The 11,924-nt window shown below is 43.0% G+C and overlaps 2 protein-coding genes across 2 annotated transcripts; one reads left to right on the top strand and one right to left on the bottom strand.

Annotated features, from left to right (window-relative positions):
• Positions 1–4,384: 4,384 nt before the first annotated feature.
• Positions 4,385–5,020, bottom strand: cldnd (claudin d). Its single transcript, XM_060936202.1, has one exon. It carries the CDS (start codon positions 5,018–5,020, stop codon positions 4,385–4,387), a length of 636 nt encoding a protein of 211 aa, XP_060792185.1.
• A 4,678-nt stretch (positions 5,021–9,698) lies between these two features.
• Positions 9,699–11,240, top strand: LOC132894797 (general transcription factor II-I repeat domain-containing protein 2A-like). Its single transcript, XM_060934910.1, has one exon. It carries the CDS (start codon positions 9,699–9,701, stop codon positions 11,238–11,240), a length of 1,542 nt encoding a protein of 513 aa, XP_060790893.1.
• Positions 11,241–11,924: the final 684 nt, after the last annotated feature.

The raw sequence follows: 11,924 nt of genomic DNA, 5'->3' as shown, positions 1-11,924 counted from the left end.
ATGGCTATTCATGGTAGCTGGATGTTAATAGTCTTAAGTATATTTTCACATTTTTATTTATGGGATCATCAAAACTAATCTACATTAAAGGGCTATGACAAACTAAATTATGCCAGTTTGTTACCTTTTTAAACAAACTTTGATGGATTCTTTCAAATGGTAAATACAGCTTTAATTCAATCATCACTTTATAGATCAAAATCATCTCACACAGATTAGTATTTGCTGTCTGAATGACAGGATGTTGCTCCAAAACCTAGATATATCATTCAGCATTAATGATGCCTTCCGAAAAGTGCAAGCTACCCATGCCATGTGCACTAATGCACCCTCATACCATCACAGATGCCGCCGTTTGAACTGTGAACTGATAACCAGCTGGATGGTCCCTCTCCTCTTTAACCTGGAGGCCACAGTGTCCACAATTTCCAAAAAGATTTCAAACTTCAATTCATCAGATCAACGAACAGTTTTCCACTTCGTCTCAGTCCATCATAAGTGAGTTCGGGCCCAGAGAAGGTGGCGGTGTTTCTGGATATTGTTTATATATGGCTTTAACTTGCATTTGTGGATACAGTGTGTTCACAGATGATGGTTTTCTGAAGTGTTCCTGAGCTCATGCAGTGATTTCCACTACACAATCATGTCTGTTATTAATACAGTACCACCCAAGGGCCCGAAGATCACAATATTGGTTTTTGGCCTTGTCTCTTGCATACAGAGATTTCTCCAGATTCTGTGAATCTTTTAATGATATGTACCATACATGATGTGATCCAAAAATTCTTTGCAATTTTACACTGAGGAATGTTGTTCTTAAATTGTTGCACGGTTTGCCCACACAGTCTTTCACAGAGCAGTGAACCCCTCCCCATCTTTACTCCTGAGGGACTCTGCCTCTCTGGGATGCTCTTTTTATACACAATCATGTTACTGACCTGTTGCCAATTAATCTAATTAGGTTGCCTTTTTTTTTTAAACATTGTACAACTTTTCCAGGCTTTTGTTGACCCTGTCCCAAATTTTTTTGAACTGTATTAAATAGCACTAAATTTAAAATGAGCATATATTTAAGAAATATATCAGTTTCAACATTTGATACACATAAATAATACAAAGTCTTTGTACTATTTTCAATGAAATATAGTGTTTCCATGATTTGCAAATCACCACATTGTGTTTTAAGAACAACAACTTTATTCATCACACGCTCATGAAATTCCCCTCTGCATTTAACCCATCTGAAGCAGTGAAAACACACACGAAGTTAGGTGCCTCACTCAAGGCCATCCCATATTAACTTAACCACATGTCTTTGAACTGTGGGGGAAACCAGAGCACCCGGCGGAAACACACAGACATGGGGAGAACATGCAAACTCCACACAGAAAGGCCCCTGCCGGCTGCTGGGCTCGAACCCAGAACCTTCTTGCTGTGAGGCAACCGTGCTAACCACGTACACCACCATGCCACCCAACAGCATAGTGTTCCAACTTTTTTGGAATTGGGGTTATAAAATTGGACTACTTATTTAAAAAAAAAAAAAAAACCTCACAGAATGACAGGAAGACAATTACCATAAATTTAAGTTGCACTTTAGTTTATTTAATTTTAGAAATCGTTGGGCAAGTAAATTGCTAGGTCACCCAAATTAGAGTGTAGCACTGCATTTTTGTTTAAAAAAAAAAAAAAAACCACACCACACACAGTTCTAAGCATTAAAAGAACCAAGTTACAGTAAGCTGCCTTAACATGCACAATTGAACATTTGCACATGACCTCTGATCTACGTAGCTGTGTCCATCTTTGTGGAATAACACATGCGTAGCAACAAGCACGTTAATACAAAACGCAACTTTGTGCAGTTATCAGCTGCTCACAGTTCTGCTAAGGCTGGATTCAGATTTAGTTTACCCACTGTTTAAATGCAAGAACCCCCCCCCCAACTGGAAGCTATAACCCATAGATGACAAACAGTGGCTTGCAAATCTAAACAGATTTGACAGAGGCCAGCTACAAATCTGTACAAGTGTGTGCAGATCATTTCATAATTTATGCCAAATTTATATTTCTACCATTTATGTGAACCATAGACAAAATATAAAGATGAGATGCATGTAAGCACTACTCCAATTTATATTGCAGTTACAAATGCATGCACAAAGCCCCAGTAAAATGGTGCCTTAGGTCAGTAATTAGATTTTTTTTGGGTAACATTTGCCCACATCAGGAACCTACTAGATCCTTACAGTAAACTTGTGCATACTTTCCAGTGAGAAAGCTAGCAGTTAACACTAGGTTAGTCATCAGTGTAATTCACACTCAGCCACATCCATACATTTTCATACTCATTGGTGAGCTGTAATTTTTTTTTTTGCAGTTTTACCACAAATTGAATAATAGTGACAAGGTCAGATAAAGATAAGCATGCTCAGGGTGGATCCGTACAGCAGTGTACTCCCCTCAGTCACCATGGATACCATCCTGCAAAGATAGCAAACAAAATCAGAGCATCATGTGACAATCTATACCATTGCATTGAGCAAGCAAAAGAGGTGGCTCTTTTTCAGAACCAATGAAAGTGCTGAGTTTTTTTTTTTTTCCAGGAATATCATAGCTCTTTATCTAGCCCATTTTAGCCTACTCCACTTTGGGTAGCATAGTCACCTCACAGCAAGAAGGTTCTGGGTTCAAGCTCAGCAGCTGGTGAGGGCCCTTCTGTGTGGAGTCTGCATGGGTTTCCCTCCACAGGCATGCAGTTAGGTTAATATGGGACAGCCTTGGGCTGAGGTGCCCTTGAGTGAGGCACCCAACTGCTCCCTGGGTGCTGTTAGCATGTCTGTCACTTCAGAGGGGTTAAATGCACAAGTCAATTTGTATAGCACTTTTAAACAAAACGTTGCAAAGCAGCTTTACAGAATTTGAACTTAATGAGCTAATTTTATCCCTAATCAATCCAACAAGCATATCTGTGGCAAGGAAAAACTCCTTCAGATGACCTGAGAAAGAAACCTCAAGAGGAACCAGACTCAAAAGGGAACCCATCCCCATCTGGGCAACAGACAACATGACCAGCATTAACAGTCCTAACAAAGTCAGCTTCGTTGATGCTATAAACCCCCCACCGACAAACCTGAGCACAAAACCAGTCAACAACCATAGCCCTAAAGTCAGCCGCAGCCACAAAAGCACCCTACAAGAGTCCAGAGCATCCTCCAGGCACAACCCCCAACTGCCCACATGGGGCCACCCTCCACAGGAGCAATGCGATGAGACTCCAGACACAGGGCACCAAGCAGGTCCAAGAAGCAGAAGAGGTCAGCATCTCAGTCCCAGGACTGACAGGTTAGAGGGACAGATTGGGGAGGAAACCCACACACACAATGAAGTTGTGCCTTCTTTCCATGAAGTTTCAATCCCCAAGAGTATGGAAGCAATTGTACCAAAATGTTCATACGATACTTTTGAAATATCAAACGAAAAATCAATACAAAAGTCAATTTTAGACTGAAACAAATTCATGTAATCGTGCAAAATAGTCTATTACTCTTCAGAAACCTTTTATTTTTGTTCCGCGTCTCAGTTTTGCTTGACGTAATTTATTTTGGTTGCGATTCCAGCTCTCTCGTTTGCGCTCCCTGACTTTTTGCTTGCAGTTTTGGCACAAACTTCGTGTGGGTGGGCTGTTCAGGAATGCATTCCCATTGGCCAACTTGTTTGGCTGAGCGTAGCTGTCAGTCATTCCCTACTCGGATTCTGGCGGACTGTTTGACGAGTGACCCGATCCATTGACTAAACAAGGATCGAGTGGACTTCAGTGGCGACTATGATATTGAATTTACACTTTGTTGAATTAATTCAATATCATAGTCGCCACTGAAGTCCACTCGATCCTTGTTTAGTCAATGGATCGGTCACTCGTCAAACAGTCCGCCAGAATCCGAGTAGGGAATGGCTGAGCGTAGCTGTCAGTCAAACAAAAGTTAGCCAATAGGAATGCGTTCCTGGACAGCCCACCAAAAAGTCAGGGAGCGCAAACGAGAAAGCTGGAATCGCAACCAAAATAAAATTACGTCAAGCAAAACAGACGCGGAATAAAAAAGGTTTCTGAAGAGTAATACTCATTTTGCACGATTACACGAATAATTTGTTTGCCAGTCTAAAAAAAAAAAGCCACCACTTTGATTTGTCGTTTTCGTTTGATATTTCAAAACGATTGTATGAACATTTTGGCACAAAGTTGATTCCATACAAGAGAAGACAAAAAGACAGATTGCATAAAAAAAAGCAGGTTTATTTCGTAAAAACTGTCCAATAAGACACTCTTAAAAAAAGAAAACAAAACCACCCCACTCGACAGTCCAGTGTAGTGCTTCGGTTAGAGCTACACATAGTTGCTTCGCGCATGCGTGTTCGACCTTGGCGCTGTGTATCTGGCTGAATAACCCCGAGACTCCTTGTTGGGACAGTGGCCGCAGAAGAGCCCGCCCCCGAGCAGCAGCAGCGCGGCGGCGCCCCAGCCAATGAACAGCGACGCGCCGAGCTCGCGCTTCTGAGCAGCCGCCAGCGTCGGGCTATAGAAGTTCCTGATGACCGTATGAGCGGACCAACACACAGGGATCAAGCAGAGTACAGCGCTGACCAGGAAGAACACTCCGGCCACCACGGACACCCGCGCCTTGCTCTGCTCATCCTCGATGCAGTTGGTGCACTTCCCACCGGCGACCGCGAGCAGGACACCGAGCAGCGTCACGAGGATGGCAAGGACTATAAGCGCGCGCGCGGCCTGCAGGTCCCGGGGCAGAGCCAGCATGGACTCATAGACCTTGCACTGGATCTGTCCTGTGCTCTGCATCACACAGTTCATCCACAGGCCCTCCCAGAAAGTCTGTGCGGTCACGATGTTCTGCCCGATGAAGGCTGTCACTTTCCACATGGGCAGAGCGCAGGTGAGGATCTCACCCAGGAAGCCGAGGAGCGCCAGAACCAAACCCAGAATCTGTAGACCTGAAGCCGCCATCGTTTCTCACTGACTGATAAACACAAAGATTCCCAGAGGCCTGATTAACTGCGTGTGTCTGTGCCCTTTTTGTACACCTCATGGTAATCATGCAAAGGTGCTAATCATTATGACTAATTGTACCACGTGACTGCATTCAGCCCTTACCAATTAAAGCCCAAGCCCAAAGCGCACTCACTACTATATAGTGTGGAGGATTTGTCATTTTGTTCGTAATCTCAAATTCAAATTTTATTTGTCGCATCCATAATCATCCAGAGGACAACATGCAGTGAACCTGCTCCTTAGGTTGTGAGGATAGTTGTTGGGTGGTAAAAAAAAAAGGAGAGGGAGTAAAATAGAATGTAATAAATATAATTTAAAAAATAAGAACGTGGAGCGCTTGCAGAATAGCTGCCCTTTTTGCTGCTACGTCCGATCATTGCCTTATTTTTGTATTACACAACCTATTTTGCACTACATTCACCTTTATTTTGTACTATAGGTGTTTTTTTTTACACTATATTGCCTTTACTTTGTATTATTTCTTCCACCTATTTAATTATTTGTAATTGGCATTCATGGTGGACAGCAAACTAAGAATTTCATTGTGCAAGAGGACATGTCCTTACTGTGCATATGACAATAAACACTTTGAACTTGAACTTGAATATACACATCCATCCATCCATCCATCCATTGTCTGTAGCCACTTATCCTGTACAGGGTCACAGGCAAGCTGGAGCCTATCCCAGCTGACGATGGGTGAGAGGCGGGGTACACCCTGGAAAAGTCGCCAGGTCATCACAAGGCTGACACAGAGACAAACAACCATTCACATTCACACCTACGGTCAATTTAGAGCCACCAATTAGCCTAACCTGCATGACTTTGGACTGTGGGGGAAACCGGAGCACCCGGAGGAAACCCACGCGGACACGGGGAGAACATGCAAACTCCACACAGAAAGACCCTCGCCAGCCACCGGCCTTGAACCCAGAACCTTCTTGCTGTGAGGCGACAGTGCTAACCACTACACCACCGTGCCACCCTGAATAATCACAATATACAGAATATGTATACACATATATATAGTTCTACAATATACACTGTAGAATATACAATATACAGAATATGTATAAATGTATTGCACACAATAAATATATTGCACTCTAATGAATATTTAAGTTATTCCAAGAAATCGAGTCGTATATGAGCTAGTAGCTGATGAGGCATGTAGCACCGAGTTAGCTATGTACGACGAGATTGAGTGGAATAACTGTTTTATTCTATCCACATTCACTGGCTTTTGAGAAACAAAGCATTTTTTATTTTTATTTTTTTGCAAATTCAATAAATGAAAACTTTATACAAAACATCCGGCAAAATCATTTCTGCTTAGAATGCAAACAAACTGGTGAAATAACAGTAGCAATTTGTGAAAAATGCTATAATAATAATAGTAATTCTTGAAAATAAAAAAAGATATGTTTTTACCATTGGGGTGGCATGGTGGTGTAGTGGTTAGCACTGTCACCTCACAGCAAGAAGGTCCCGGGTTCGAGCCCAGCAGTCGGCGAGGGCCTTTCTGTGCGGAATTTGCATGTTCTCCCCGTGCCTGCGTGGGTTTCCTCTGGGTGCTCCAGTTTCCCCCACAGTCCAAAGACATGCAGGTTAGGCTAATTGGTGGCTCTATATTGACCGTAGGTGTGAGTGTGAATGGTTGTTTGCCTCTATGTGCCGGCTCTGTGATGACCTGGCGACTTTTCCAGGGTGCACCCCGCCTCTCGCCCATAGTCAGCTGGGATAGACTCCAGCTTGCCTGCGACCCTGTAGAGCAGGATAAGAGGCTACAGATAATGGATGGATGGATGTTCTTACCATCAAATACTTTCATTCAATATGTATTTTTTGGGAGTTTTGTTTTCAAGTAGAGTTTTTATTTCATTCTCAATTGGTTCAGCAACACGCTCCACCATTTTGTTTTTCTATACTAACGGTATATGAGCTGATAGCCAAGTAGTAGATTAGCCAATCAGAACGCGTGATTGCTCATATCCAGTGAATTTGGATGGAATAAACTGAAATGTATATTGCACTGTAATTAGGTTGAACAAAGAGGTATAACTGTGATAGAAATGTACTGTATATATTGTACAATAGTTAGATGAATTTATGTGAGGAGGATGTAAGAGTTGGAGGGGGTGAGAGTGCAGTGGTGACGATACCTAGTAGTTGTCTGTTGTTGTCCTTTATTGTTCATTATTGTTACTGTTATTGTCCTGATTAAGAACCTGAATGGCCTGAGGGAAGAAGCTCCTACTCATTCTCTCCGTGTTGGCCTTAAGGGAGCAAAAGCGCTTCCTTGACCTCAACAGAGAAAAGAGTCCGTGGTTGGGGTGGCTGAGGTCTTTCATTATCTTCCTGGCTTTGGTCCAGCACCACCTGGTGTAAATAGATTCCAGGTCAGGGAGCTCGGTGTGGATGATGCGTTCGGCTGATCGCGCCACTCTCTGGAGAGCTCGTCTGTCCTGTTTGGTAATCTCGAAATAGAACAGTGAAAAATCCCACACTCTCATAGAATCCCATAAGTACAGGTTCCCAGCCCTGGTCCTGGAGTATGCACTGTCCTGTTTTCCCTGCTCTAACATCAGTGTCAACTCAGGAAGGGCTGTTACTCACCTGAGTATTTCAATCAAGTGTGCTGGGAGGAGGGAAGACACTAAAATGTGTAGGACAGTGGGTACTCCAGGACCAAGGTTGGGAAACTGCAATATGGAATCTGAATAATTTAATGTCCAATTGATGAAACATGGTAATGGTTTATCTATCTATCTATCTATCTATCTATCTATCTATCTATCTATCTATCTATCTATCTATCTATCTATCTATCTCATCTCATTATCTCTAGCCGCTTTATCCTGTTCTGCAGGGTCACAGGCAAGCTGGAGCCTATCCCAGCTGACTATGGGCGAGAGGCAGGGTACACCCTGGACAAGTCGCCAGGTCATCACAGGGCTGACACATAGACACAGACAACCATTCACACTCACATTCACACCTACGGTCAATTTAGAGTCACCAGTTAACCTAACATGCATGTCTTTGGACTGTGGGGGAAACCGGAGCACCCGGAGGAAACCCACACGGACATGGGGAGAACATGCAAACTCCGCACAGAAAGGCCCTCATCGGCCATGGGGCTTGAACCCAGACCTTCTTGCTGTGAGGCGACAGCGCTAACCACTACACCACCGTGCCACCATCTATCTATCTATCTATCTATCTATCTATCTATCTATCTATCTATCTATCTATCTATCTATCTATCTATCTATCTATCAGGGATGCAATCAAAATGTAATAGGCCAAAATAAACAAGCATACTTTTTATTATTTATTTTTACATTAATTCATCTTCATACATCACATGCATGTTTCTAGGAGCAGGGATGAAACCAGAAAACCCAGAGAAAAGCCACATGGGCACTTTTATTTTAGAAAAGTTGACAATGCTACAAAATGTGTGATAGGTTTTGATTTGTCTGTACTGAAGAAAGTTGAATTGCTAAAGTATGAGTTGGTGGAAGCCATGGCCTAAAGGTTAAAGAAGTAGCTTTGGGACCAAAAGGTCATCGGTTTGATTCCCTGGACCAGCAGGAATGGCTGAAGTGGCCTTGAGCAAGGCACCAAACCCCCAACTGCTCCCCGGGCTGCCCACTCTGGATAAGAGTGTCTACTAAATGCCTGTAACATTATAGAAATACAACCCCGATTCCAAAAAAGTTGGGACAAAGTACAAATTGTAAATAAAAACGGAATGCAATGATGTGGAAGTTTCAAAATTCCATATTTTATTCAGAATAGAACATAGATGACATATCAAATGTCTAAACTGAGAAAATGTATCATTTAAAGAGAAAAATTAGGTGATTTTAAATTTCATGACAACAATAGATCTCAAAAAAGTTGGGACAAGGCCATGTTTACCACTGTGAGACATCCCCTTTTCTCTTTACAACAGTCTGTAAACGTCTGGGGACTGAGGAGACAAGTTGCTCAAGTTTAGAGATAGGAATGTTAACCCATTCTTGTCTAATGTAGGATTCTAGTTGCTCAACTGTCTTGGGTCGTTTTTGTCGTATCTTCCGTTTTATGATGCGGCAAATGTTTTTTATGGGTGAAAGATCTGGACTGCAGGCTGGCCAGTTCAGTACCCGGACCCTTCTTCTACGCAGCCATGATGCTGTAATTGATGCAGTATGTGGTTTGGCATTGTCATGTTGGACAATGCAAGGTCTTCCCTGAAAGAGACGTCGTCTGGATGGGAGTATATGTTGCTCTAGAACAGGGGTCGGCAATTAAGTTTGGACCCAGGCCAAATTTTTTTCTGACAATGGCATCGCAGGCCATGGCCATGCTTTTCTATTGGGGGAAAAAAGTTGTTATGTTTTTTCTATTATATTAAAAATAAACGTTATTTAACTTTTAAAATGCATTTAATTTAATTTCATTTAAAACATTAATTTGCTTCTATGCGCTGTTATTATGCCTACTGCTGCATCTCCTGGCGTTTCTCATGAAACAGGCGACCTGCCTAGCAACCTGCCGTAACTAATGCATACAATTGCCGGTTGTTTATTCTTTTGGATGACATGTAAATGATTAGCTGAAGATTGCTAGCTATCGATGCAAAATGTCGTTGTCAAAAGCCATGAAAAGAAAAGTTGATTCCGAATGCAGGACCTACAAAGAAGAATGGAAGCAAAGGTATGCGTTCATCCTGCCTGCATTTATTAATGCCAAGCCGACGTGTCTCATTTGCAACGAGGTTGTTGCCGTTTGTAAAGAATACAATATTAGAAGACACCATGAGACAAAGCATGGCCACTTCAAAAACGCATATCCTCCTGGGACAGAGATGCGAACACAGAAAATTAAAGCCTTGGAGGCTGGATATGCACACAGCAGCAAGATCCTGATTCAGTCACTCACCGAGCAGCAAAAGGTTACAAGTGCATCCCTTAAAGCAGCATGGGTTCTTACCCGTCACAACAAACCATTTACTGACACAGAGGTTTTTAAGGAAGTGATGGTGGCTGTTTTGGAGGAGCTGGTCACTGATAAGTCGATGGATGGCGTGATTGCCTCAGTGAAACAGATGCCGCTCTCTGTGAGGTCAGCTTCCCGACGCATAGAAAGCATGTCTGACGCTGTGTGGGGATCAATTATGAGTGGCCTGAGTCAGGCCAATTACTTTTCAGTTGCCATTGATGAGAGTACAGACAACACTGATATAAGCCAGATGTGCATCTACGTGCGGTATTTTGATGGGAAGGAGTTCAGGGAGGAGTTGTTGTCTCTAATTCCATTAGAAGGGAACACCACTGGGGATGTTATGTTTGCCAAAGTGGAGGAATTGTTTAAACTACATGCATTGCCATTTGAGAAAATAAACCTCATCGTGACAGACGGGGCACCTGCCATGGTTGGTTGCCACAGAGGTCTGGTGGCCCGATTGAAGGAGATAGCACCCCAAATGCACGCATTGCATTGCCTAATTCACCAGAGTGTTCTGTGCGCCAGACTCAGTGGCGGGCTAAAGAGTGTTATGGATAAAGTGATGCGAGTCATTAATTTTGTCCGGGGTGCATCAAGCACTCAGCACCGTCTTTTCCGCCAACTTGTGGCTGAGTCAGAGGCCTGCTACGAGGATCTGCTGCTTCACAATGATGTGCGCTGGTTAAGTAAAGGAAAAGCGCTGGAGCGCTTCTGTGCGCTACTAGAGCAAGTTAAAGCCTTCCTGCGATTGAGCAAGATGCGTGCTTCAGACGACCACCTGGCTTTTCTAGAAGATGAAATGTCCATTTCAAACATCGCGTTTTTAACGGACATTTTTGGCCACCTGAACCAGCTGAACCTGCAGCTACAAGGGAGAGGGAAAACCATTGTGGACCTGATTGAGAAGATGGATTCGTTTACAAGGAAACTGGAGTTGTTCCAGTCAGATATATCAAGTGGAAGGCTCTTGCACTTCGCAACATTAAAATCACAGGGAGGGGGGCGAGTGACAGGAATAATGACTGAATTCATCGAAAAGCTACAGGCCAACTTTCAGTCACGGTTCCAACACTACTGTGTCCCAAGGGAAATTGTTGGTTTTGTCCGCGACCCATTCTCCATCCGAAGCGAGGAATTCTCCTCACTGGCGAAAAAAACCATCAGCTTGTTAGACTAGACAACGTTTCAGTTGGAGCTCATTGATTTCCAGACAAGCTCCCTCGTCCGTGATGCATTTAGTGAGCATTCCGTGGAGGATTTCTGGATCAGATGCTCGGAGGAGTACACGGGGATTAAGAAACTTGCCCTTTATGTGCTGACGATGTTTCCATCTACCTACACTTGTGAGTCAAGCTTTTCTTCAATGAACGCAATCAAAACACACGAGAGGAACCGTCTGACCAATACAAACCTGGAGAACTGCTTGAGGATAAAAGTGACATCCCTGTCGCCCGACATCCACAAAATTGTGACCGAAGGGAAGTGTCACTTTTCCCATTAAGTGAGTACTGGCCTTGTTAATAGTCTTTTTAAATAGTCATATTGTTTGATCTTATTTAAATCGTAATCTCCTCTTTTTTCTTTCTTTATTCAGGAGCAGCGCAGATCCTTCTTCCACGCCGCTGATGTGCATTCACTTTTTTCTTTTCTTTTTTTTTAAATTAGGCTATTTGATATTTGAGCCGACCTTGTTATGTTTTTTTTAATGTAGCCTAATGAAACATAGGCTATTTTTTCACCTTGTCCATTGCGAGAGGGAGACAGGACACTTTTGTTTTCCATAAGATTACGCGCACACGCGTGCCAATTACCGTTCCGACCTGTGCGTCAAGTAAGGCTAAACAGGCTGCAAGGATGTTCT

Source organism: Neoarius graeffei, chromosome 12 (assembly GCF_027579695.1).
Source record: "Neoarius graeffei isolate fNeoGra1 chromosome 12, fNeoGra1.pri, whole genome shotgun sequence".
Lineage (NCBI taxonomy): Eukaryota > Metazoa > Chordata > Actinopteri > Siluriformes > Ariidae > Neoarius > Neoarius graeffei.
Note: the sequence above shows the minus strand (reverse complement) of the source record. Positions and strands in the feature narration are given on the sequence as shown.

What these genes read in the sequence shown, in the direction of transcription:
- cldnd (XM_060936202.1), bottom strand. Translation starts at nt 5,020, where the DNA reads ATGGCGGCTTCAGGTCTACAGATTCTGGGTTTGGTTCTGGCGCTCCTC.
- LOC132894797 (XM_060934910.1), top strand. Translation starts at nt 9,699, where the DNA reads ATGTCGTTGTCAAAAGCCATGAAAAGAAAAGTTGATTCCGAATGCAGG.